This window comes from Monodelphis domestica, chromosome 4 (assembly GCF_027887165.1).
Source record: "Monodelphis domestica isolate mMonDom1 chromosome 4, mMonDom1.pri, whole genome shotgun sequence".
Taxonomy (NCBI): domain Eukaryota; kingdom Metazoa; phylum Chordata; class Mammalia; order Didelphimorphia; family Didelphidae; genus Monodelphis; species Monodelphis domestica.
The window spans coordinates 151,831,125-151,858,944 of NC_077230.1; the positions used below are offsets into that span (position 1 = coordinate 151,831,125).

Genomic DNA, 27,820 nt, shown 5'->3' on the forward strand with positions numbered 1-27,820 from the left:
ATGTCACTTCCTGTGTCTCACATGTACCAATGGTGGCTTAAACTTGACTTTGGATGGCCCAAGGGGTCAGTCAGTTTCTGATTTGTCATTTGTGAGCACACTCGGGTCATAGACCTTCCTCCCCCACATTTAATTACTGGTTGCTAAAATTCTTTTTTTCCTTTTAAACCCTTATCTTCCGACTTGGAATCAATACTATGTATTGGTTCCAAGGCAGAAGAGTGGTAAGGGCTAGGCAATGGGGGTTAAGTGACTTGTCCAGGGTCACACAGCTGGGAAGTGTCTGAGGTCAAATTTGAACCCAGGACCTCCTGTCTCTAGGCCTGGTTCTCAATCCACTGAGCTACCCAGCTGCCAAAATTCTAAAGACTAAGCAGGGTGGAGTAAATCTAAAATTCACACTTTAACATATACACAATACTTTGTGTAAGGTAATAAACACCATCTACAAACTCTAGAAGTTGACATTCTTAAACTGACAACATTGTTAAGGTACTAGGTTAATTTATGTTACATAACTTGACAAAGGTTGTATGGGTTAATGAAATAAGAGCAAGATGTGTTGGGAGTGCTTGGGTTTGATGCATAATCAGGATTATCTTGGGGAAGTCACAAACTCTCTAGATGTAAACATTTATGAAATGAAGGAGTTTGACTAGATGATCCTTAAAGTCCCTTTTCTAGTTGTAAAGCATTTTGACCTAATCTTATGAAATTTTTAGGCAGTAAGATGGCAACACTCACTGGCAAAATGCAATACTGCAGACTGGCTTCTTCTCAGAATTGTTTCTATAGAGGGAAAGGATAGGAAAATCTTAAAAGGTGGTCAAGAGTTCTCAGGTAGGTGGTTCAGATGTAACTTGAACTACAACTGTGTAACTGCTCAACAAGGTTGGAAAAGTGCTGGAAAGTATTGATAGTTCCAAATTAAGTTTTCCTAGTTAATTTTTAGATTATGCAAATCAAAATTATCTAGTCTAAATCCCTCATTTACAGTTCAGGCTCAGCAGGGCAAAGTGTGAAGTTATCAAGTTATATGAAGATTAAATTTAACTCTTCCCCTTGATTGTGAAAATGAAATTAACTCCCCTGCCCATTTTTAGATTTAATCACCAAAATTGTAAACATCCCACTTCATCATTAAGTGGGAGGTCTGTGACCCATGTAATAGTGGGTGACAAACCAGAATCAAAATGACTGCCCTGTGGGCCATCCTAAGCAAAGCTTCAACTGTGATTGGTAGACATAAAATTAGGGGAAGGCACAGAAAGTGTCTTTAAAAAGGGAGTTAAAACTTCCTGAGTGGAGTTCAACTTGGACTTCGGCTTCTTCTGGAGTTCCGAGGTTGAGTTGGAGGCTGGTGAAGAATTTGCTGACTGGACCTGAGACCCTGTTCCTGATGAGGCTGTCCTTAAATCTCTCTCTATGGACTGACACGTGGTGACTGAAAAAAGCTGACTCCTTTGATTTTCTGAAGAGACTAGTCTCAGGGGAGACCTACCTCTTGAATGAGACATCTCCAGGTTCTCAGCTTTGCTGAGGTCTCACTGGCTAAAGACTAATTCTCCCTGCCTGAGTTGAGCCAGGGGCTAGGAGTAAATTACTTAATGTTTAGACTAGATATCTTACCCTATCCTCTCTCTGATTTTCTTACTTCACTCTCTATATTTTGTAAATAAATTATAAATAAATCTCTTTGGAATAAATTCCTAGTGACACTTTCTTAAATAATCCATTCAGTTCAATCTTTTTATAAGAAACCCCCTTTCCCCTCCCTTAACATTTACAAGGCCCAATCTGTGGTGAAGCTTGGGACTTGAACCTCTATTTCCCTCCAAAAAAATCAAGAGTACTAGAGCTGAAAGAGACCTCAGAAAGCATGTAGTCCAAATTCCTTATCTCATAGATAAGAAAGTCAAAGAACAGCATAGTGACTTATTGAAGGTCACACATTGGCTAATTGTTCCATTTTTGTGCCAACATTTGCTTGGTTCTTGGTACCCAAGGATACAGATGGGATTAAACTGATGTAAAATTCTTTGAACTTATTTGAGCAATATGCCAAAAAAGTTTCTCTATGTTTAACTGAATTGATTCTATGAGAAATACAGAAGTTAAATGAAGTTCATGAAGTTCTCATGAAATGAGAGATTCATCTAGGATAAATTGCTTTTTTCAGAATATTAGAAAAGATTACAGGATCTCAGAAGTTCGTTGTTGCTTAATGGGTATTCTATCAAGCATTTACTATGGGATATCTCACTAAAAATGACCTTGCTACTCTACAAGTCTCACAATTTATTTTGTGTTCTAAGAGTCTCTAACAATACTTCTGGTGATTTTTTTGTTAGTCATTTCAGTTGTCTGACTTCATGACCCCATTTAGGGTTTTACTGGCAAAGATCCTGGAGTAGTTTGTTGTTTCCTTCTCCAGTTGATTTTACAGATGAGGAAACTGAGGCAAAGAAGGTTAAATGACTTGCCCAGGGTTATATAGCTAGGGTCTGAAGTTGGATTTGAACTTTCTGACTCCAGGCCTGGTGCTCTAGTTATCAGGCTACCTCTAAGTGACTGAGTATGATTTAGTCATGCCATTAAAATATTGAGAATCTAATAATGTCAGCAAGTAGAATCTGGTTCATTCAAATGTAAAAACGGAATTAATGAAGGCAGCAATGACATATTTTGCCACTGTTAAGAAATTAAGACTGAGTGAATAATTACATGCTTAAAAAAATTTACTGTTCATGTGATGGTTAAGGGATTTACTAAGCAGCTATTTAAAAATAAACACAACTCAAATATCAGTATCATAAACATTTAAAGTAAAAAAACAAAAAAACCTAAACAAAAAACCCTGATACTAGAGGATATGACCAACACAGAGGAGTATTGTTTCCTTTGACTGCATTTTCTTTTTTTTTTTATTTCTTTTTTATTTTTTTTTTGACTGCATTTTTCTAATAAGCTCAAAATAGTTTTTGAGCTTTTTTATCCCCTGGAATTAAGAGGTATTCATTTTTGTTTTGCATGATGCAAAAGTTGTCCTAAAATGTTCCCTAACCATGAAGTTTTAGCATTCAATAGAGTGTAGTTCAGTACTTGTGAATTAGGCTGAACAACCCAGGAACTGATTAAAGGTAAATAAGGTTAAACTGAAAACAAAAATCCACATGACCCAGTTAGCTGATCTATCTATAAGTGGTCATTTTTATATTAATCATAATTTTTAGCATATTTCCACTGAGTGGCTGTTGTTCAGTGGTGTCCAACTCTTCATGACCCCATTTGGGGGTTTCTTGGCAAAGATTGTGGAATGGTTTGTCATTTCATTTATATTTCATTTTACAGATGAAGAAACTGAGGCAAACAGGGTTACCCAGCTTGTTTGTGTGTGAGGTCAAATTTGAACTCAGGTCTTCTTCACTTCAGGCCTTATGCCCTATCCACTGGGTAAAAATCAATAATATGGTATGTCATACTTTCCCCAAAATTACAGGTCATTAACTTCAATTTCTACAGCAAAATAATTATCTTGTTTGATCTATTTGTTCCATATAGCTAGAAGACTTGAAATATTCAGATTTTACGTTGTAGTCACTGTCTGTATATAAAAGTAAGCAACTAAAGTTGCAATTACTTATGGTATTTATTTAGAATAAAAATAATTTACTTTTCTGCATATTTAAGAATAAATTTGTGGTCAATCTGATGCTAAACCTTTGATTTTCATTCTTTAAACAGAATGAGTCCTTTAATGTTAGAATATTTCTTGACAAGTTATAATGTTTATACAATTGAAAGTTGAGAACCTAGAGTCTGAAAAAGAAAGTTTTTAAAAATGGATGTTGTTTTCATTCTCTTCATATTTGTGTGTCTGGTTAATATCTTGGTGAAGATACTTACTACAAAGAGATATAAAAAGCTCTAATTATAAAAATATAGAAATAAGAAGATCTTTATTTCTATCTACAAGCCTCCCAAATGATTAAATTCTCCAATTAGTAGTCAAGGCACTGTATATTATGTGACAACAGAAACAGAAATGAAATATTTAAGATCTGAATTTGGACCATCTGGATTTGACATGGCAAGATATAGTTATACTATTGATTTGATACAGAAAACTTACAAGCCAAATAAACAGTTTATGAAAAGTATTAAAGTGGTGACTGCACAACTTAAGCTGCCAAAGTTGCTACAAAATTAAAAAAAAAAGCCAAAAAAGGGCATAAAAATATTTTCAATAAAATTGAAGTTGAACTTGTCAACATCATAAAGCAATCCTAATTTAAACCAAAAAGCTCTATTTTTAAAATAGTAGTTTGTTTGGATATTTGCTAATGTTCCAACTACAGCTTAATCATAGGGTTATGGTCAAGAGAATTAGATGAAAAATGAATTGAGCTGTTTATAGCTTTTTTTTATAAGCACAATAACTGACACCTATTTCCTCAAGGGTAAGCTTTCACAGAATTCAGTGGAGATGAGTTCATCTCCATGCAGACTATCCCAACATCAAAACTTGGGGTCAAAATATTGTTCCCTATAGCTCACAACTCTAAGTAGTCCTTGCTTTTTACCATATTACTGGTAATTGTATACAAAAAAAAAACCAAACTAATCTAATACATACAGAGCAGTAAACCTATTTTTCTAGAACGTGGCACTTCTTTTTTGGTAAGAAGTGCTGATGAATAGGCAGATCAAAGTAGCAAACTATGAAGGAGCAGAACTACTTAAAAACACATGGAATATAGAGCACTACTTACTGAAGAAAAAAAACTACACAATGAGGTAGTCTCACAGCATGGACTCTTAGGAATCCATTAGAAGTCCTATTAGGGATGGTTCCTGTACTTGAGTTGTTTATATCTAGTGTAAAAGAATGTTACAGCTGGAAGGGAACTTAGGATTATCTTCTCCAATCTCTCATCTAATAGCCCATTTTAAAAAATACTGACTGCAGAGTTCAGTACAGAAAAAAAGGGAATCATTGCTTTTCTTTACTGTGATAACTTAAGTCCTTTCTTTGTAGGAATAAGTATTGCCTGTTACCAAGCTAAACATTAATCAACGAAGGTAACACTAAATCTTGCCATTTCTACAGGTCATTTCTTAAATAGATGTTCAATAACCCCATTTAACAACTACAAGAGAAATCCAAAATACAAGTCTCAGGCAAAGAATGCTTTCTGGTATAAGTTACTTATTTTCATGGTAGTTATTGGCAAAAGGCTAGTGACACAAAGATTAATCTTTTCAAGTTTATAAATTCTGTTATTGACTGAGGTATTCTGTAGCATGTAGCAGTTTCAATTTATCATTGGATCACAAAAATAGATTGGCAAATGAAAGAAATAAAAAGTTGTTTATAATAAATAAATGTGCTTACATTCTGACACTTCTTTTTTAAACCCAAGGCCTAAGACATCTTAGGTTAAATACTGATGTTGATGTAGGCAACTTGACACAATTATCTACAGAATGTGAAAATGAGGAAAATATCAAAATCCTAAAAATTTTAAATTTGAGGAAGACCAACTTAAAAAATGTGGTAAAAAGTATTGCTTTCCAGTAAACTAGAAGACTCGATCTGAATCTAAATATCACAACTATAATTTACAAAAATTGTAACTTGATAAGATTTACATAGGTCTGAATTAAAAATCATTTAGAATTGAAGTTGATGCATCACAATAGGAAAAGAAATGTCTTCATCTTCTTAACCTGTGATTTATTTTTGGAAGGATGTAAGGAAAACTGAAAATTTCAAATATAAAGGAGAAACAGCTAAAACTCTCTCTCCATAAACAAATAATATAGGATCAAGACCTGGATCTATATTAAGTACTGCCTTTTATACAATGTGGAGAGTTAGCATGTTTTAAACAAACATTTGCCATTTTTTGAAAATCTCATAAATCACATAAATTCTTAAATTTTAGATGCAGAAATAAATAATCTTTTACCTAGAAATGAATATTTTAAAAAATGAAGACTCTTGACAGTGTTTATAGACAAAATGTCAAGTACAAATGATGCAGCTTTCACCTAGTTTCCACTTAATTTCTTCATAATTCTACTGTCAGGTGTGGCATTAGTGAAGATACTTCCAACAACCACATGTGTACCCCAAATACTATGGCGAATCACTTTGCAGCAGCCAAGATCATCAACAGAGAATCCTAAATGTCGATATCGCTCATCTGTTTCAAAAAGAGTATTGCTTGTATATGGTCCAAAAAACTAAGATTAAAAAAAAAAATTAAAATTAGTAGGGAAGATATTTAGTTGTTCTGAAACAGTGAATAAGAATAAATTATTTTTATAACAAATGGACGCTAATTCTATGACATAAATAAATTTACCTTAAAAACACAAAGGGAGCATTAATACCCTTAAATTAAACTACTGTTTTATCTTCTCAAATTTGTCTTTCCTGTTTGAAAACAAAATGTATCACATATCATATTCAAACCCATCATTGTATTTTCTAAGTAACATAGTGCATACAGGCTTTTAATTTTGCCTAATTGCAAAAAGATAAATTCTAGCTATATTACATAAAGTATAATTCAGTTGTATTTAAATAAAAATATACTTCTTTTTTCAACAATGGATTCCCCAAAAGAACAGAAATCAGATATGCAATTTTAATTTTATAGGGACATCCCAGGTGAGAAAAGTCCTGCTTCCATCCAAAGCAGACAAGATACCTTAGTCTTAAGAGATTTGTCTAGAACAGTGAGAGATTCTGTCTCACAGCCACTATAAGTTAGAAGCAAGTCTTGAATTCAAGTCTTCCTGGCTTAAAAGTTAGTGTTTATTGATTACATCATGACATTTGTAGTATTTTATTTGACAGGGATCCCTGAATTATAAACTAAAACTTATGAGTTTGTTTTTAAAATACACAAGTAGAAATTTAAGATGTCAAAAAATAAAATTTCAAATAAAGTAATTCAGCCGAACATAAATTTTTACTAAGAGTCAAGCTTTTAAAATGATGACATTTAAAATATTAATAAAAATGTCTTCAACACATGCTTTCAGTAATTTAGTTTTTTTCCTTAAAAGAGTTTGGAGTGTTTAGTTAGGAAAGCCAATTCAAACTGTATAGATTTCTGTATCTGTACAAGTACAGAATGTATAGATCTGTATAAGTATATATATAGATTTCTTATCTACAAGTAGAGATAAGAAATATACTTATATTTCTAATGGTCAGTTAAATACACAATGTGAATAAGCACTCATTATATGTTTACTATGGTGCTAGGGAAAACAAAGAAAAACAAAAAACAGACCATGTTCTCAAGTAGAAGAACTTTAAAAGGGGATGAAAACATGTAAACATCTAGGTACAAACAAGAGAGATAAAGGATATATGAAAATAATATAATGGGAAAGGCATTAACAGGAAACCATGGGATACCAGGAAAAGTCTCCTTGTGATCCAATAGTGATCATAACCAATGGGGGAAAAAAATCTGATTTTACTATATAGCAGAAATTGTGTTTGGCTTTTGAAAGTGCAGATGAGAAGTTGTAATGACAAACTTTCCACATGTCACTCGAGTATGACTTCTGAGTAATATTTCCTTAAGTTTAAATGGATTTTCCCAAATGCCTATTTTCTTCAGAACTATAAAGAGTCCCCCCAACTGAAATCTCTCCTGCTTTAATATTCTATTTTTCACAACCATATTTACTTACTGCCAATCCAGATGATGGATCAATAAAGTCAGCCCAATAGCCTTCAGTACGCAAAGCATAGCAAATTTCTTTAGCACCAGTTATGAACTGTAAGAAAAAATAAGAAAATTACACAAATGATAAAATGTCAAGGATATCAGTCTATAGTCAATTTTTATTGTGCAAAAATAAAATCTTCAATAGACCATCTTTTGCTTTGAGAAGACTGCTAACAATAATAAAAATTAAAGTTAATGATGGATATTATGGTACTATTCTAATAACAATGGAGTATTTTTGCCAAAAGGAAAAAGCATGATGGTTTGTAGATTTTACAAATGCTTTTGATCATTAAGGCTAATAACAGATTTGCAATTGTTACCTTCTTTAAAAATAGTATAATAAATTCAGTAACATTCTTCTTATTTAGTTTCTGTTTTGTGAATTATTATTCAAAATAAGTTCTGGTAAGGTTTTTGCCCAATCCTTGGAGGGGTATCTATGTGAGCTGCAAGACAAAAATATAAAAAAAGAAAAAAGAAAATACCTGACCAGTTGCTCTGCCTTGAAGGAAGATTCTAAAATTCATTTCAACAACATAGATCAAGTCCTTGAAGAGCTTACAATCTCTTCTGGACCTAACATTTGGCCTGAAAACAAGATATCTGTCTATCTACATGCACAAACATACAGAGAAAGATAAAAATATGGTGCCAGAATATTCTCCATAAATCTGAGATTCTAACAGTTCTACATCAGTCTATAAGAATATAAAAGTTCTTTGAGGGTAGGGGTCACATCTTATATTTATATAGCTTTCTGAAGTAGTTATTGCATATTTGTTCTCAATAAATATTTGCTAATTGACTTTTTAGAACTTTAGCATTCTACTCTACTTTTCTTTTGAGGCACACTAAGCCCTGTAGAAATACTTTCTGAAATGAATGTCCATTTCTAATATTTTACATGGCAATATGTAAATATAATTCTAATAAGATAACTATTAGGGACAAATAATAAGGAAGTAGAGAGTTACAAAGGGAATGATGTCTATGTATTTATCACCTATGGAAGGGAAATAAGATTTTTAAGCCGAAGAAATTTTAGGAGACAAGGTAAAGGTAGATGGATTTCATTACATAAAAACAAAAATATAATCAAGGAGAAATGACATATTGAGAAAAATATCTGATAAAACAAAAACTTGAGAAACCAATAAAAAACACTAAGCAAACAACGTAGGCATGGAAGAACATTCAGTCTCCAATTGACAAATGGTCAAGGAATAGAAGTGATTTCTAACGAATAAAAATCATTTGAAAATCCTTACTCTGCCTAATGATCAAAGAAAATTAATATTAAAACTATTATGTACCAATTAGTACCCATTGTACTGGTAAAAACAGACAAAAATAATTGATTGTGGGATTATAGACAAACTAGACACATCCATACATAGTTGGTAATATTGTGAAAACTTTCCAAAAATATTCTACTAGCCTGAAAATTTATTTAGAATTATAACAATCATAGTCTTTGATCCAGTGATACCCATTATTGAGATTAAATCTTGAGGTTATTATCCAACAGGAAAAAGAAAATACCTCTATATCTGACAACTGAGATTAAACAAATTGTTATATATAAAATATAATGGGAGATAATGCATTTAAATGAAGTAGGCATGAATTCAATCACAACTCAACAAGGATTCTGTGTATGGCACTGTACTGGCTGCATGGGATACAAAAACCAAAACCAAATAAGTTTTTTTCTTCAAAAGGGGTATTATCTACCTAGAGGACAAAATACGAAAATAAGACTTGGACTGAATGAAATTTGGGAATGAGAGCATTAATAATTAAGGGAAGAGAAATCATAAAATAGTAGATAGAACCAGAGTTAAGATTTGAAATAAGGTAAGGATGAAAAATAGGAGGGTGAGCTGTCTAAGCAGGGATAATGTGTTCAAAAGCACAGAGGTGGGAGATGAATAGTTCAGGAAAACAGCACATTGATCAGTTTAGCTGGAATACAGAATGTAATAACAAAAACAATGATAATGATAGTAGCTAGCATCTATATATGGTGCTTATATGGGTCAGGCACAGTGCTAAGCCCTATATAATTATTAATCCATTTGATTCTCACAACAATGTGAGGCAGGTGCTATTATTATCCCCGTTTTACAGATGAGGAACCTGGGACAAACAGCGCTTAAGTGACCTGCCCATAGTAACATAGCTGGTGTGTGAGGCCAAGTTTGAAATCAAGTCTTCTTATCTCCAGGTAGGGCACTCTAACCACTGTATTACCTAGCTGTTAAAGAGAAGTAAGGTGAAATAATCTGGAAATGTAGGCTAGAGCAAGGTTTAAATGCCCAGGAAGTGATACTTTATAATAGAAACAACTTGAAAGTTCTTGAGAAATAAACTGATGGAAGACCTAAACTTTAGGAAGAGTATTATGACAATAGTATAGAGGGACATACTGGAAACAATACCAATTAAGAGCAAGTTGCAAGTCACTGCAAAAGTCAAGAGCCTACATTAGGAGTGGGTGGTGGTTGTGTGAGAGGATGTAGGGGTAAAAAGAATAAGATTTGGCAACTGATTTATGCAGTATCTATACACTATATATGTGTGTGTGTATATATATGTATATATAATGGCAAATGTACTTTCTCTTAACTTAGGTCCTGGGTACATACTCTCCCTCTGTTAACTACCTGTATAACTAGGGGCAAATTACTTAACTTCTTGTGGTCTTAGTTTACTCATCTCTAACATGAAGGGGTTTGGACTGGATGGCCTCTGACCTCCCTTTCAAGTATATATAAAAAATACACAAATATAAGGACGAACAAAGAAAATTAAGGGTAAGAAGACTAATCAGATACAATAATCTTAAACTTTGCTGTAACTTTCAATTTGCTACTTTTGAAATTTAATTTTGTAGAAACTTAAAACATACTATCCTGCAACAGTGAACTAATTCCAAGTCCTTTAAAAAGAATAATAATAGGTAGTACAGTGGATAAGAAGGCAAGGCCTGGAGTAGGAGGACCTGGGTTCAAAGCTGGCCCCAGATAATTCCTAGCTATGTGACCCTAGGGGAGTCACTCAACCCTGATTACCTTGCCCTTATTGCTCTTCTGATTTAAAACACATATTGAGAATTGATTCCAAGTCAGAACGTAAAGGTTTAAAAACAAACAAACCAAAACTCTGCACTTACACTCATGCCTTGCAACAGTTGTTTTCAGTAGCACTTTCCAATTTAAGAAACATTGCAAAAAAAGGTGAAATTATGCTAAAATGCACTTTATTCAAATGGTGAGTTCCTACCTTAACTGAAAATATTGTATAATTACCAGTATACAGGCAAAACAACCATTTTGATAAGCCACAGCCTAGGTTTCAGAATGCAATGAATGCTATTATCAGCTTCTAGTTCCTTTCACCTAAAACACTGTTTTAAATTCAAATAGATAAGCGGATTACTAAATCATATATAAGAATCCCTAAAGAAAATTTAAAAATGTAATATTATCCATGTTTTATTATTATTTTTTTAAATATTTACCAATTACATTTTAATCTGGTCTGGGTTATAATGAGAAGCATTATGGGTCATGTGTTGGACACCTGCAAGGTTACATTCCAACATCCTTACAATGACTTTTTAACAGAAAAATCTATAGGACAAAAATTACAACAGATAATTAGTTTAGATTATAATGCTAAACTAAGAAAGTATATTCAAAATGATTCAAATGTAAAACATAGGCACAAAACATACAAATACCCCTTTAGGCAATTTTCATGGTGATGACTGAAGCTACCCTACTATCTATTTTCTGTTGTAATATTTGCGTTATTTGGTAATGAAGCATTTTTCCTCTCTGAATACTCCAAAATATATCCTATTACTTAATGCTCACAACTCTGAACAAAGCTGAAAAAACACTAAATGAATAATAAAACCACAAAATCTCAAACAAGACACCAGCTATGGTACACCTGGTAATCAAACAGTAAACACTGACATCTGCTGGAACATAGACTTAACTACATGTCATCTATGAGAAGTCCTCCACTGAACGCTAAAGTGGGTTCATAATCTATATTTAATATTTAAACCATTGGATGATGTTTATTCTGTAAAGAGGAATTCATCAATAAATAATTTTACAAATAGTTTCAGTAGTTGTGAAGTACAGTTAGTTGCATGTATTCACTTTAAACTGACTTCACAAAACAAAAATGGATGAAGTAGCATTTTTATGAACACAAAATCAGTCTCTGGCTTTAAAGTACTTGCATTTTACAGAGGAAGACAACACAGTATCTGAGAATGGTGGCCAGGGAGGAGGTGCTCATGGTCAGGTCAACAGACTGATATGAACTTTCCAGGAATGGTACTGTGGTATACATTACTGTTCCCAGAGCCAGAAGTGAAAAAAGGGAAAGGGGAAGTATGTGCTGCTTAGAGTGAAGATGGGTGGAAAGGGCAACACAGTAGTGAGTCTGAATGAGGTATGAGTCACACAAATATTAGGTAACAGGAAGGATTTGAGTCCAGGGTCTCAGCACTAGTACTCATTCATAATTTAAGAGTCTTAAAAGATTTACCTAGGATGGAGATTTCAAACATGTAACTTTCAAAATTCCTAATTACAGTCACAATAATTTATACTGGGAAAAATATAGCAAAATAAATAATAGAACATACATAATATTAAAATGCATGTGTCTAAGCTAATATGCATCTACAGGGCACTTTACATGGGGTTTAGTGCCCCATTTCTTTTGTATTATATGCCACTAACCTAGGGCACTGAGATATCATGACGTATAGTTAGCGTACTGTGTCAGAGTCAGGGCTCAATGCAGGTCTACCAGACTGGCACCTTCTATCCAAATTACCTCTTATCCTCATTCTTCACTTGATACACACAGTACTTGGGGCTGATATGAAAAATAAAAGATACAATGTAAAATATTTTGTAAATTTTAAAGTGCTATATATGAATGCCACCTAATTATCATGATTTTACTCATGTTTATTAAGAGAAGAGGTTGCATGGTTACTTCTTTTAAAATACTGATAGCTCCTGCTCTGCACACAAAGAATCCATGCCTTCTGATTTCAAGTCCATCCACTACGTCACAGAGGATTATAATAAAAGGGAGGCAGAATGCTGAGGTAAAAAGAGAGCAGGATTTAAGAGTTAGGAAAATTAGGATCTTGCTACTTTGTGCTTTCTCCTGTAGTCCTGAGTAGTTTGTTTCTCTGGGACTCAAGTTTCTTCATTTGTAAAATGGGAACAATAATATTACCACCCATTAGACAGAGAAATTTTGAGGATCAAATGATTTGCAAGGCACTATTTTTTTTTTAAGGCAACAGGGTTAAGTGACTTGCCCAGAGTCACACAGCTATTGTGGCCAGATCTGAACTCAGAAGATGAGTCTTTCTAATTCCAGGCCGACTGCACCGCCCAGTTTATTCTTGTGAGGATCAAATGAGAATATTAAGTGTTTCCTAAACCATAAATTGCTACATAAATGTTAAACATGCTGATAGATTGGTATATAGAAGGGAAGGAGAAGCAAAATGACAAAAAAAGGATAGCTAGCAGTCTGGTGAGTTAGGAAGACATAGGATCAAGTCCCGCATCTGACACATTCTAGCTATGCATCCCAGGGAAAGTTACTTTAACTTTTCAAAACTCATTAAAATCTCTAAGACTAAGTTACAGATAAGTTGCCAAATGACACTAGTGGAGGAAACTTCTTTCTTTCCTTCTTTAAAAAAAGGTAAATGAAGCAAAAAAAAAACTCTTACCTTCTGTCTTAGAATCAATACTAAATATCGGTTCAAGGCAGAACAAGGTCTAGGTAACAAGGCTTATGTGATATGTGATTATGTGATAACATAGCTAGGGAAGTGAGTGCAGATAGAGGGAGTTTCTACATGAAGGAATTTCTTTCACCAATAACATCGCAGACTTGTTTGCATTTACTCATAAGGGGAAAAAAGTGTAAGAAATATCACGTGTACAAACCTTTTCTAACAGCATTTCTCTTTCATTTTCAACCTCCTCACTCCATGTGGTCATATCATTTTTGGTTTTCTGTGTTACAGTTAGTACCATTAGTTTGCCCGAATTCACTTCTGGAAATATTGATTCAAAATCTAGGGAGAGAATAAAGTAAACATTCCATGGAGATGTAGATTTTTCTTCCCATTCAATTCTAAAATTGAGGAACCCATAGTGTCAAAGGGTTTCAATATCCATTATTAGATTTAATTCAAAAGGGTTGCCATTATATTTATTCCATACGCTACTAATATCATCTGACTCAAATTATTTTTAAATAGCAAAGTATGGCAGGTATTCTTCTATTTTTAATAGTCAAGGAAAGGTTATACTAGTGTGAGAGATATTTTTTGAAATTAGGTCTTTCCTACCAAGCCTTTAGTAGTTTCTACTAGACATAGCAGGTTTCTCAATAATCATAAGTTGTATTTTTGTTACAATAATAATAATTCTTATTTTCTTCTTCAGATTGGTAAGAAATACAGGTATCACTTTCACATGGCAACTTTCCTCATCATGATTTTGCTATATCGCAGATCAGCATAAGAAAAGAAATGATAATTTTTGTGGAGTTTTGTGGAAGCCACAGACAACACGCAAAGGCCAGCAGATGACACAGAAAGTTTAGAAACTCAGAAATGCATTAAATATAGTATAGCATTATATGATATCAACATATTTGATCTTTTAATACCATAAATATACATGTCTTTTTAAAAACTAAAATAAGTAAAAAATTTATTCTTTGGGGAACCCCCCCCCACAAAAGTTGGCAAATGACATAAAAAAACTAGAAATGAATTCATCCTAAAGAGTCTAGTAACTCATAAATGCATAAAATGCATGCACTGTTATATATATTAATATATTCAGTAGTATTCTCAATGTTTCATTTTTTTCATATTTTGTATTTTTTAAAAATTTCTTTTTCAAACAGTATTTTTACTTAACATTGACCTGCATATTGTCTATGAAAAAACTTAATCCAAATTTTATTATAACATATTGTTAAGACCCCATTGAAAAATGAAAACATTCAGACTTCTCTGGTATGAAGGCCAAAAAATTTTACATATTTTCCAGATTTTAGGGGTACCATACCCTTAACCCCTGCTATGTAGAGAAGTCCCATGGATTGAAATAAAAAAATTTAAGTCTGGGCTCATCCTCATCCCCCAGAGTAGAAAAACCTCAACTAACATCCTACTCTAATGCTTCATTAAGACATGGAAGTGACCCTGTGTTCTCACAAATTTTACTTAAAGATGGGAGGATTTAAGGACAGGTTCAATGGCAGGTTCTCTGAGGGAAAGCCTGGCAGAAGATTGAAGGGGCTCATCATCAAAATGATCAAATTTCTTTTTTTAGTCTTCCATTAAGACGAAAAGTGGCTGCAATGTGGCAATGGAGGGAGGGGCATACCATTGATGATATAAATCTTTTAAAAATATTTAAAGAAGGCTATGCAGAAATTCCAAGATCACTATCTTATTAGAGTTTGATCAAGATACGAACCAGACTTTTAGGGAAGAAAAAATTAGTATTGCTTTTTTTAAAAGAAAAGAACACTGTAGTTCTACCAGATAACATAAAAACAGAAAATGAAACTCAAAATAAGCCTAATTACTTTAAAAGAAGCAAACAATTTCTGAAAAGAGGAACACATTTTCATTTGCAAAGATGAACTCAAAAACTGTATTTACTTACAACTAATTTTTTAATAAGATATTAAATCTCTTCCATAACTGTGGACAAACATATATACATTAGAATGAATTGCAGATCATTCATCTACTTCTCTCTCACTTTACTGATGAAATAAAGGCCCAGAAAGGTTAATTAAAGGTTGTGTTCAATTATCTGATAAGGCTCAGAGTCAGGACTGGAACTCAGGTCACCTGATTCCATGACATTACTCTAGTATACCAAACTGAAGTCTTTTACAATCACATTCTAGGGTTCATAGAATACATAATTTGGTAGAATGCAAATTCTTTGAGGGTAGAGCCTGATGTTTAGTACTGTAGGGGTGATATCAGAAAATAAGTATTGTTTTATTAGTTTAGAGATAAGAAGTAAATAAAGTGGCTGGCTTGAGACAAGAACTGGAGTGTGAAGCAGAGCTGAGAGAGCATGTTGATTTTAGATGTGACAGTTAGAACTGGTTTTCTATGTTAATTACTCTCTGGCAGTTGGCAGAGACACACTCTCCAAGACTCTCTCAGGGCTGGAGGAAGTAACATCTTTGCTTCTCTCTCCAAGAGAGAGACCTGAAGGAGTTCAGTGTTTTCCTTTCCCAATTTGGGAAACACTATTGTGTATCTATTGTGTTTATATAGATTGATTAAACTGTGAGAAGACCAAAGAAAAACCTGGTCTTTGGTTGGGACTGAGTCTGTTATGGTTGAGTCCTAACTTGATTCTTATTGAGACTCAACCAGCTAGTCTTCGCTATTTATAATTTGAAGGTGAGGTTAAGATTTATAAGGATAATAGTGGTAGTTTCATTTAGATAGTATAAATTTGGGTTAGTCAGATCAGGAAGGATTACTGTAGCCTGTGAATCACAGGAGAAGAGGAACCTGGGAGTTTATTTGGGTGGATTTAGAATCCTTTAGAATTAGAAATCCTTCTTTATCCTTATATATTTCAATAAATATTTTATTTTTATAATAAGAGACTCTTTAACATCCTTTCACCTTCCCTATTTGAGCTTCACTTCATCACTGAGGATACTTTTGATTACATCTATCAAAAGTATCCACACAGTTCTGAACCTACATTGAACAGTTTTTTATCTGTATTTATGTACTCGCCATTATCATTTTTATTTTTACAAGATCTAGCATAATGGCAGTAGATAGTTAATAATGATTAATAACAATCATTAGTTAATTAATGTTTATCATAACATAGTAGCAGTTAAATTTTTTATAACAAAACAGAATAGAAAACTGAGGACAACATAAAAAGCGACAAAAATTAGATTCCTCCTTAAGAAATATCATTATGGGTTAACATGTTACAAAGGACTAGCCTTGGGGACAACTGGGTGGCTCAGTGGATTAAGGGTCAGACCCAGAGATGGGAGGTCCTGGGTTCAAATCTGGCCTCAGACACTTCCTAGCTGTATGACCCTGAGCAAGTCACTTAACCTCCATTACTTAGCCTTTACCACTCTTCTGCCTTAGAACTAATACCCAGTATTGATTCTAAGATGGAAGGCAAGGGTTTAAAAAAAAAATACTAGCCATGGTCAAGGTAAAAGCATTTAAATGTCAAGGATGTAATAAATCATGGAGATTTAAAATATTACCACCACTAGGGGAAAGTTTTCAATAGTAAGAAAAATATCTATATTATCAAGTTATCAGTGCCTCAGAGGACAAAGCATACTACACCTTTTCGAAGTAGTTCTGGGCATGTCTGGAGTACACATTCTACTTTGGCATTTTCAAAATAAGTTTCTGCTTTGTTAACTTCCTGTTGTTCAACAGGTACATCACTTCCCTAAGGAAAACAAAACAATATAAGTAGAATCTGCCTTTAAGGAACTTGTCATTTCATTGAGCTGTTTCTACTTATTTCTATTAAGAAGAAAAAATACAGGCTCTAATCACATAGGCTGGAGGTATGAACAATTAAGTGGATGAAGAAAAAGTCCCATATATATAAAATTGATAATTACATTTATTTGTTTCTAAGATCTGATTTCATAAAGAATAGAATATATAATTGGTTGAAAAATGGACAAAAATTCCAGAATTATTTTGCAGTTTCACCTGTGAAATCATGTAACATTTCATTATTTGTCTTAATATAAAGAGGATTCTAATGTGAGATAATAGATGATATAAAGAATTATCAAGTACTTTACAAAAAGATAAATATAATGTAAGGCCCAAATGTATTAATTTATAAATGACTTAATTGATCAAACAAAAAATTAACTGAACATTCTCTACATATTAACCATCAACTGAACATTCTCTACATTTTACCACATTCTGATCAAGTAAGAAAAACTTACTTTCCTTTCCTCCTTTCTCTTTAATCTTTGAGGCACTGGGTATAGTTTCCAACACACACCACTTCTGCCTGTATAGGAAACTTCCATCTTTTCTTTTGTCTTGTTAAAAAAATTACAATAATTTCCTACTCTATTTTAATGAATTTCTTACAAGGAGTTTGCTATCCAATTTGAGAGATCAAAGGGACTTTGTTATGATTTGGAGATTCCCTGCTCTCATATTGTGAATTTAAACTAAAAGTTCTATTTAGAATAATTTTCATTCTCCCCAGCCTGGAAAATAATTTGGAATTATGTTTAAAAAGTGACTAAAACATCTATACCTTTTGACACAAAGACTCTATGCTAGTCCTATGCCTCAAGAACGTCAAAGACATAAAGGATATATGTGTGTATGCATCTGCAGATAGAAAATATATTTATATGTGTATGTAAATTACATTTACATGCATGTTTAAAAAATAATTCATATCAACACCTTTTGTGGTAGCAAAGAACTAAAAACAAAGCATATGACCCAACAGCTAGGGAATGTCTGACCAAATTGTGGTATATCAATATAATAAAGGAAAATTACTGTGTTGTAAAAAAAAATGACAAAAGAATTTAGAGGAGCACTGGAAGTAAACTGACACAAAGTAAGCAGAATTAGAAAAACATATTCGATGAAAACAATGTAAATGAAATTAACAAAAAAAAGAAAATGAATGCTATGTAATTATTATTATTAAAAACCTTATCTTTCATCTTAGAATCAATACAATGTATTTATTTGATGGCAGAAGAGCAGTAAGGGCTAGGCAATGAGGGTTAAGTGACTTGCCCAGGATCACACAACCAGAAAGTGTCTGAGGTCACATTGGAACCCAGGTCCTCCTGACTCTAGGCCCGGTACTCAATTCAATGAGCTACCAAATGCTGTTTAATTATAATGGTCAAATCTGGCCTGAGAGAAAAAGGTAAGAAAATATAACTTTCTCCCAGATTCTTTGCAGAGGTACATACCATTTTGTATGCTGTCAAATTTGGTCATAAGTTTTGTTGAACTCTTTCCCTTATTCTTTTTTCATTTTTTGTAATAAAGAAGGGTCTTTGAATAGAGGGGGAAGAGATATATTTAAAAATAAAGATGTAAGAAAAGGCAACATTTTTAAAATATCTATTAAATAAAGGGTAACAAACAGAACAAAAAGGCCAACCTTTTATTATTTTTGGCATTAGTACTGAAATTCTATAATATATAATATGAGGGGAAAAATTAATGAAGACAAGTCTGTTCATTATGAAGAATAAAGGGAAAATGCACATGACATAGTATAATACCTTTCTGGAAATATTAGAATCCTTGATAAAAAGATTATAGTATGGTAGTATAGTTTGAATCTATTGAAATGACCTACATCTTTAAAATTTTTGCCTTGCAACACATAAAAATCAAGTAGATTAAACTAATATAGTATAATCTTTCTGGGCCCTCTCTTCAAAGACATCTGAAGGACAATTACACAAACTAAAAGTATTATGTTAATGTCTTTGAGCTTTCATCCTAGTATGATAGAAACCTATTTCAATGGTGGGAGAGACTCAAAACATTTTTTAAAAATCTGTATTCTGCCAAACAGCTTATCTTATGTGACATTTATGCCCTCTACTCTCATTATTCCTCCATGAGGCTCCATTCAAAGTGCTAGAGTTCTTACTATAGTTCATTTAACACTGGATGGGAACCAATGGAATACTTTTGACACATGACTGATGCATCTCTTTTCTCAATTATATATGATGATAAACATGTTTTATAAATATTAAATAGGATAGTATGAAGGCTTTTACATAAAAAGTACTCAGAGAAATTATGTTTTAAAACCTGAAATTAATTACAAGTTGTTGCTCCTATATACTATGATGACAAAATCATGCTGAGACTAGGAGTAGGTGAAGAGTGATAAGCAAGATAAGTTATTTAAACATCTGCTTTCACTAGTGTTTCTAAAAATACTTGGAAACACATTTGTACAAACTAACTAAAAGCCAAACTTTTAATATTACCTTTGGTTCAAGAATATTTTCACAATAGTTTCTCTGCCAGTTATCATGCTATCACATAGATTTAATAAATTACTATCAGTAAATATTTTTTAAAAGTCTACTGTGTGCTAGGTACTTTACTTACTACATGTTGGGAATACAAAGAAAAAAAGTGAAACAATTTTTATCCTAAAGTATTTGGCATTCTAGTGGATAAGCCAAGGTACACACATATAAAATATGTGAAAAATAAATGAGGGGGTTCTGAAAGGGAAGGCAATACGAGAACCTAGTATAAATAAGATATAAGCTCAGAGAAAGGTAAATATTTTCTGCACAGCATACATACCTTATTAACAATATTTGAGAATTTCTAGGGAATATATCAAGTCTTGGGAGGTAGTAGGACTAAGTAGCTAGCTAGAGCACTAGGTTTAGACACATGTTAGCTTTGTGACTATAGGCAAGTCACTTGACTTGAGTGTCTCGAGCAACTCTCCAATATCATAAATTATAGCTGAATTGGGCTAATTTGTCATAGTTGAAATAATTTCACAAGAGAAACTAATAATTACCTCAAATTCATTTACATATTGTGCCATCACAAATTCATGCCTTTCACTTGATAAAGGCTCTGCTAAGACATCAGGCAAAGTTCTATGAACTGGATTTTTCTTCTGCAAAGCTGTCCCATTGAGGTGACAATCAAAACCTATATTTCCAGGGAGCTGAAATCTTTGATCCTGGGGTCCAAACGGTCCCATTGTTTCATCTGGCCACACAGTCCTTGAACCTGAAAATAGATGAGGATGATTATTTTTCACTCAAATTTTAGCACAGAAGTAATAGTTTTGGGGTATATGATTTTTCTAAAGTAGGAACTTATTTTGAAAAAGAAAAATTTGGGGGGGAGAGCAAGGGTCTCAGAAAGGTGGCTCTAAATGAGAACATAAGTCATCTATATCAATTTCATTTGCTAAGTAAAATTCAAGGTTTATTTAGAAAACATACTAAAATTTTGATCACAAGGCATTTTTATTTGCTTTTCTTTTCTGGTTGAAAACAGGCATATGTATTTGAACTACCATACTTCTTGGTTGTAGTTATTACTGTGACAAGGAAATCACTTTTAAAAGACTGATATATATTAATTTAAGGTCACCAAGGAATTCAGCTATGTAATTCCTAAATGAAAACTCAAGTCAGCCGTCAACCTTTTATAAAGTTTAATTACAGACAGGAGGAAGAAAGGAATTAGAGATAGAGAGAGAGAGGGAGAGAGAAAGGGGAGAGAAGGGAATAGGGCTTAAATACCCCTTCTGTTTAGGCTGGGCCAAAAGGCCCAAGCCCTTAGATAGCTGGGGCAAAGAAAAGAGATCAGTCCCTATTACTCACGTGACCAAAATGGAGAAACAGTCTCAGAGGCCCCCACCTTCAGCTTCCTTCAGAGCCAGCTTCTCAGAGCACCTCTCCAACCACTCACAGCCAAAAAAACTCTCCCACCCCCCTGAGTCTTCAGACCCCTCTATCTTTAAGGAAACCATCCAAGTTCCCTCCCCTCAGTTCTCACATCTACCAATCACTGTCCATCAATTTCCCTGTGCCAATGGAGGCTCTAGCTTAACCCAGGACCGCCCAGAGGTCTCTGGCTTTGCACATGTCTGTTGAAGGTCATATTCTCAAATAATTAAATCTTTGATCCTTTTCTACAGCCCTTCTTAAATCCTGTTACCCTGAGTAGGGTAGAGATTGGAATAATTAAATTTTGATCTATGCTGCAGCCCTTCCTAAATCCTGTTAGGACTGAGTGGGGTGGAAATTGTATTTTCCAAGACCTGATTCTGTCATTCCAAGTATCTCTATTGTATCAATTCTAAAATCAATCATGACTCAAAGAAATTCCTGTTCTATGCTTAAGCACTGGTCAAAGTCCTTTCCATTGTTCAGCAAAAGGTTTCTGTCCTAAAGTAATCTTAAGAAGAGAGGAGGAGGAACCTCCCATGCCAATGGGGTTCACATTCCAATAGACTATCAGTAAGAAATTTTCCAAGTATGAAATTTCTCAATGGTGAAATTTCCAACATTTATAAGTCTAAGAAATTTTAAGGTTTACATTACTCTTTAGAAATTCTCCCATCCACACTACAAGCCCATCTCTTCTGTTATATTTCCTACCTCAAAGGTCTGGCTCAATAATGACTTCAAGACTTCCAACTAAGATGACTGGGAAAAATAATGGTATCACTAATATAATTATGACAGAAACCAGCTCTGGGGTGAAAATCATCTTTTTGGGTTTTTTTATGAAACTGAAGGAAAAATTGGGATATTACATATATAGAATATGATTCTTTGATTTGCTTTTTTTTTACTGAAGTAGACTTTCATTTTTTATCTTTGCTTTTTCAGATTTAATTTATTTGGGTTATATATGCATTTTGAAAAAATAATACTACAGTTGGTAAAGTCATTTTTATCAACTAGGAAGTTAATATTAAGCATAAACAATTTTGTAGAACTTAGGGAGGTAAAAATGAGTAGTTTCTCCAAATAGGATTAGTAATTAATACATGACAGACACAAGTAGCATTAATGTTGCATGTCTATCTCCTAGCCATACTTGGCAGTCTTTAGACTATTTGCCATTGAGATAAATAAGACATTCCAGCATTTCCATCCTAACTAATATGCTACGGTTTGGAATGGAAAATGGCTATGATGACGGTAGTGGGACAATGTTTTGGCCAACATTTTAAAAATATTTAGCTTGCCTCATTAGGCTTAACTTAATTTCAAGGCAAGAATTATAATTTATAGACACTCCTAAGTCCTAAACATACTTATTTATACATTTCTTTTTTTTTATCCTTTCTTTAAAAGTCTAGATCTTTGCAACTTGCTTAAACTGAGGTATAGGAGCTCAATCTCATATCTCTTCGATTGGCCTAGTAGTTTTCAGCTGCTCTTCTTTGACCTGTCCTTAGGGCATTTTGGTATACCTCAAAATCTACTCAGCCCTTATTTTCATCATGTTGGTAATAGATCTGGTATAGAAATCTGATCAACTTAGCATCCTGTAGCTTAGAATTCCAGAGCACAAGCTTAGGTCTATGCCCCTTACTTTCATTTTTACATGGCTCTAGTTAAGTATGAATTCTTGTTATTTTTCTGGACTAGGAGGGTGGATGTAAGAAGGATGAGGAAGAAGACCAGAAGGAGGAAGAAGTGGCAAAGTACTCTAGAAGTCTGCTATTTTAGGAAAATTTCTGGCAGGAGAAACAGGTGGCTAGCTATTCTATTCTATTTGGCCAAGAACAGAGAGTGATGGAAGACTACCAGTGGGTCAGTCAGTGGGTTTTTTATTGATGCTGCCTCTGAACACTTATAGTCAAGAAGAACTAAGGTGAGACACACGAGTAGTGAACAGAGATGGTAAGGGTAAAATAGGATTGGACTTTTATCTACCATAACTTAAATGCCTAGAGGGGTCATTGCTGACCACCAGAAACTGTCCTTCAGTTTTGCAATCAATTTAGTTATCTAATTTCACTGTCAGTAGCCACTGAGCTGTGCTTCCCCATCTGTATCCATAGCATCTACCCACAGTAGGTTAGAGATCTGAATCTCCTCCACCTTGGGAAGTTTCTGAAACCATGCTCCACTCCCTGGAGAAGTTAATACATTTATCTTTGGCTAGTCTATTCTACTGAGTGGGCCTGGTCATTCTTTCTGGCCCTCTTCCTAGTATCCTTCTCAATTCCTGGTCACCTGTTTTCCTGTATGTGTTGTCTTCCCTATTAGAATGTAATTAAAGATAGTCTCTTTTAAAGATATTTGTATCCTCACCACTTAGCAGTCCTTGGCACATAATAAATGGCACCTAATAAGTGCTTTTTCAATTTATCCATTTGGTACTGAGTTTGCATTATTTAACAAGTCTGTCCCCACATGTTCTTATTATTTGGTCTTAACTTGTAAAGGATAATTTTAGACTTAAAATCTAAATTAATTGGTTACCAGGGAAAATCCCAAATAATAAAATACCCAAGTCAGCTGGAAATTATGGTGATTTTAATTAATATAGAGAGAAGGAATTAAGGAGAAGAGAGAGGAAAGAGTTAATTTAAACTGCTCCGGATCAAAGGCCTTGGCCAAAGGGGCCTCCCTGAGCCCAAGGAAAAAGGAAGTCAGCCTTATCACTCCCCCCAAGACTGTCTCAAGGAAGCTGTCTGAGTGAGCTCCTCCAGGCTGAGTTCCAGGATTGAACTGGCGCCCAGGCTGCTCACAGGAAGTCATCAGCCAGAGTCAACTTTTCAGGGAAAGAGTTCAGGAGAAATGAAAAAATCCCAAATATATAGACCTTTCACCCTTGTGTCTCCACCTCTAAATTTTCACATCTACCAATCACATCAAAGGCTTTCTCCAGGACTGCCCATACTTTTAGTTCTCATCTTCTTTGATTAGTTTATATCTTTTGAGCTACTTCACACTTCTTTGTTAAGTTCACCTTTTGTTAGTTACTTGACCTTTTTGTGATTAATTTAACCTTTTACTTAACACCTTTTTGTACTAAGGTCTAAAAATAGACTTAGCTTAAAGTTCTAGTTTCACTATAAGGTGAGAACTAAGTAGCTTCATTGTTCGATTAGGATATTACAACTTTATCTTCCCCTAAAGTATGTCTAAGTAGGGTGGAGTAATGTAAAGTAGTACAAGATATTCCTGATTCTGTTAAAGAGAGTGTCTTCATTGTTACAATCAGGAGATAGCTAAATCAAATCTTCTTAAGTACAGTCTGAGTATGGTGGAGTAGTTTTAAAATTCACAAACTGCACTACATGCTTCCATAACATTAGGGCACGAAATTATTTAGTCCTTATTTAACTATTCGCTTATTAGACATTGAGGTTATTTGTAGTTTTTGAAAATAATTTTGCCAGGAAATTTTTTTAATAATCTTTTATGCTTATTTATGATATTTTCAAGATATAAAGTATATCACTAACAATGGAATTATTAGATCAAATGGTATTATAATTTTAGTGATTTAACTATTGCTGAATCATTCTCTCAAAAATTTTATACTTCTAATTTAATCAGCAATTGTCCTATTTTAACAATCTCAATACCACTGAGTTTCTTGCTTTTAATTACACATGTCAATTTGATGAGTGTGACACTGCACTCCAGTTCTTTTAATTTATAACTCTTTGGATAAATAATGCAAGTGGGCATTATTTCAAGTTTTATTTATCTAGGCTTTCTCTTTGAATATTGCATCTTTTGACCTTTTTATCTATTAGAGACTGGACATTAAATGTGTAAATTTTTTTTTACAGCTACTTATGATTTAGATGTCAGGTCTTAAAATCAATTAAATCTGCCTTACATATTTTTTTCCTAATCTTATTTTTTCCTATATTGTTTCTGATTTGAATGTTAAGAATATTTTTTCCCTACTAATTTTTATTTGTCAAAAATAAAAAATCTATCTTCCACAAACAACTAAGATAAATACATTTTTCTTGCCTTACATTCTTTTGTAGTTAAAAAACAAAACAAAATTAAGCTTATCAACCTGGTGAATTTGGTGAGGTAAATGGAATTATACAAGACAATATATGTGGGTATATACATATATGCATCTATATATAAATAAAAAGGATTGGAATCCAGGACTTCAATCCCCACAAGCCTTTGCTCCACTTCCCCAGAATGCCTTGTAATCTCACCTGGGCCAAGATCGAGAAGGGATTTAACCTGATTGCAAAGGCTTTTGAGCTCTTTTGGACTTCTGTTTTGGGGCAGATGTGGCTCTTTCCATAATGTAGGTGAGGTCTTGTCTAGGCCTCCCTGGCCTAGGCATGTTTTCCTTATCCTGTATTTTCTTTTAATTCTTAACTTTTAATAAACCTCTAAAAATATAATACTCCTTGTAGAGAGAAACTAATTTCTACCGCCTCAGTCTCCCCTAAATTTTAACTGTTACAATATACACATATATATATACATATATGACAATATCTTCTCTGCCAAGTCAGCTTTCCCACTTTTCAAGCATATTGGATATTGAATCTTTTCCTCCAGGTATTTATTTTATGTACACTTATCTACAATAGTCTTTTTTGGATGTTACCGCTATAATGACCTTAAAAAAAAAAGACCTAAATAATATAGTATTATTGAATCAGATTAATGTAATTAAAATGAAAATCTCCATTAATTTCTATAATTCCAATCAAAATAAAAGAGATTCTTTATATACCTACATAAATGAAAATAACATTGTTTATTCTTTGAACCCTAAACTACACAGAATCCCCAATTTCCCCCCCCATATATTTTCAGTTTTGAAATGCAGACTTTATCACCTTTTGCATTTTATTTCTGATATTCTTGTCTATTTTTTTTCCATGTAAATTTCACTAAGATTTTATCCAGTTTTATACATAAATCTCTAGGTATTCTGACTATAGCAGAGTGGTACCATTTTTATTTTGTTGATTTGGCCCATTCATGAACACTGAATTTCCCCTCCAATTTTGATCACTATAGTTTTAGAATTGTTCTTAAACTGACTCTTATCTATGCATTTTTAGGTAGGTCAATTCTCAAATATTTGATGGTTTTATTGTTAAAAATGAATTTTTAAAGAGTTTTCTTGATCTTTGTTCTAGGTAAATAAAAAAGCGAATGAATTCAGTTGTAGACTGCCTAAATTTTAGGTGACACTAAGATTTTAAGTTGGTATTCTAGTATTAAAAAACAGATAACTGACACTTGAGAGAGGGCCTGGGGTTGAAGAGAAGCTATAGGGAATCATCTAAGATGATAACTAAAGCATAAGATTAGAAATGAACAGAGGGTGGTCAAAGGCAGATTCTTGGGAAATTCTCAGTTAAAGGACATGAAAAGGAAATAGTAAGAAGAAATCAGAACAGTGTAGTGAAACAGAAAATAATTAAATTTCAAGAATGAATGCATTTACATTTTGAAAAACGGGAATGAAAGTGATGCCATAAGAACCCTTAGTTAGATAAATAATAATGAAAACTAGATTAAAGGGCCTTAAGGAAAAGATAAGCAATGAGAAAATGGAGGCAGCAGATAAGATTATAATGTTGTTTGACACAAAGATAGAGAAATTTTATAAATTTGAGGGGTCAGGATTATCACACTCATGTTTTATTTGGATAAGTTATTACATAAATGTTTGAAGGTAGGAAAGAGATGGAAATGGGATAAGCTTTTATATACCACCTACAATGTTCTAGAACTGGAACTGGATAGTGCTACTGCTATATCTTTCTTTTATGGTTGATTCTTCTTCAATTTAAAATTTTATTAGGTAAATACTTTATGCATAATACCACTATTAATTAAGCTATCTAATTTAAAAAGATAAGGGACAAAAACAAGAAAGGAGAGATTTTTTTTTTTAACATTTGATCTTCACAACAATTCTGTGAATTAGGTGCTTTATTATTCCCATTTTACAGTTGCAGAACCAAAACAAAGAGAAGTTGAGTGGCTTGCCCAAGTTCACACAGATATAGCAAAAGGAGAATCCGACATTGGGACAATTAATAATGCTGAGATGATGATGTGTTTCTATTTTGAGAAAGGAGGGAAAATTTACTCAAATAATTTTCTGTAAATGTAAAAATAATTCAAATTATGTAAAATATCTATTACTTACATATGTCTGGGGGTGTAGTAGCTACATGAGACTCATCTGAACCTGAAGATCCAGCAGTAGAAAAAGCTTTGGGATTTACAACCCTCCTGACTAAAGAGTAAAAGCCTGGGAGGTAGGTAACCAGCCTGGCTCTGCTACAGAGCACCTAGAATTAAAAAAGAAAATGAAAATGATTTTTTTGGAATATAAATATTCTATTTTTATATTTGCACATCTCCTTGGTAAAAACCCTTATGGTGCAGTGTGATTTTTGCCAAAA

General features: G+C 33.3%; 1 protein-coding gene across 2 annotated transcripts in view; it reads right to left on the reverse strand.

The window, feature by feature from the left end:
- Positions 1 to 3,942: 3,942 nt before the first annotated feature.
- MMADHC (metabolism of cobalamin associated D) overlaps positions 3,943 to 27,820 on the reverse strand; it is a 30,728-nt gene continuing 6,850 nt past the window's right edge. For both annotated transcript variants that reach the window (XM_001372278.4, XM_056793830.1), the window contains exons 3-8: positions 27,562 to 27,706; positions 20,438 to 20,655; positions 17,206 to 17,314; positions 13,769 to 13,899; positions 7,720 to 7,806; positions 3,943 to 6,249 (exon numbers count right to left, since the gene is read on the reverse strand). In XM_001372278.4, coding sequence (XP_001372315.2) covers positions 6,055 to 6,249; positions 7,720 to 7,806; positions 13,769 to 13,899; positions 17,206 to 17,314; positions 20,438 to 20,655; positions 27,562 to 27,706 — 885 coding nt within the window. In that variant the 3' untranslated portion in view covers positions 3,943 to 6,054. The remainder of the gene's footprint in view (positions 6,250 to 7,719; positions 7,807 to 13,768; positions 13,900 to 17,205; positions 17,315 to 20,437; positions 20,656 to 27,561; positions 27,707 to 27,820) is intronic.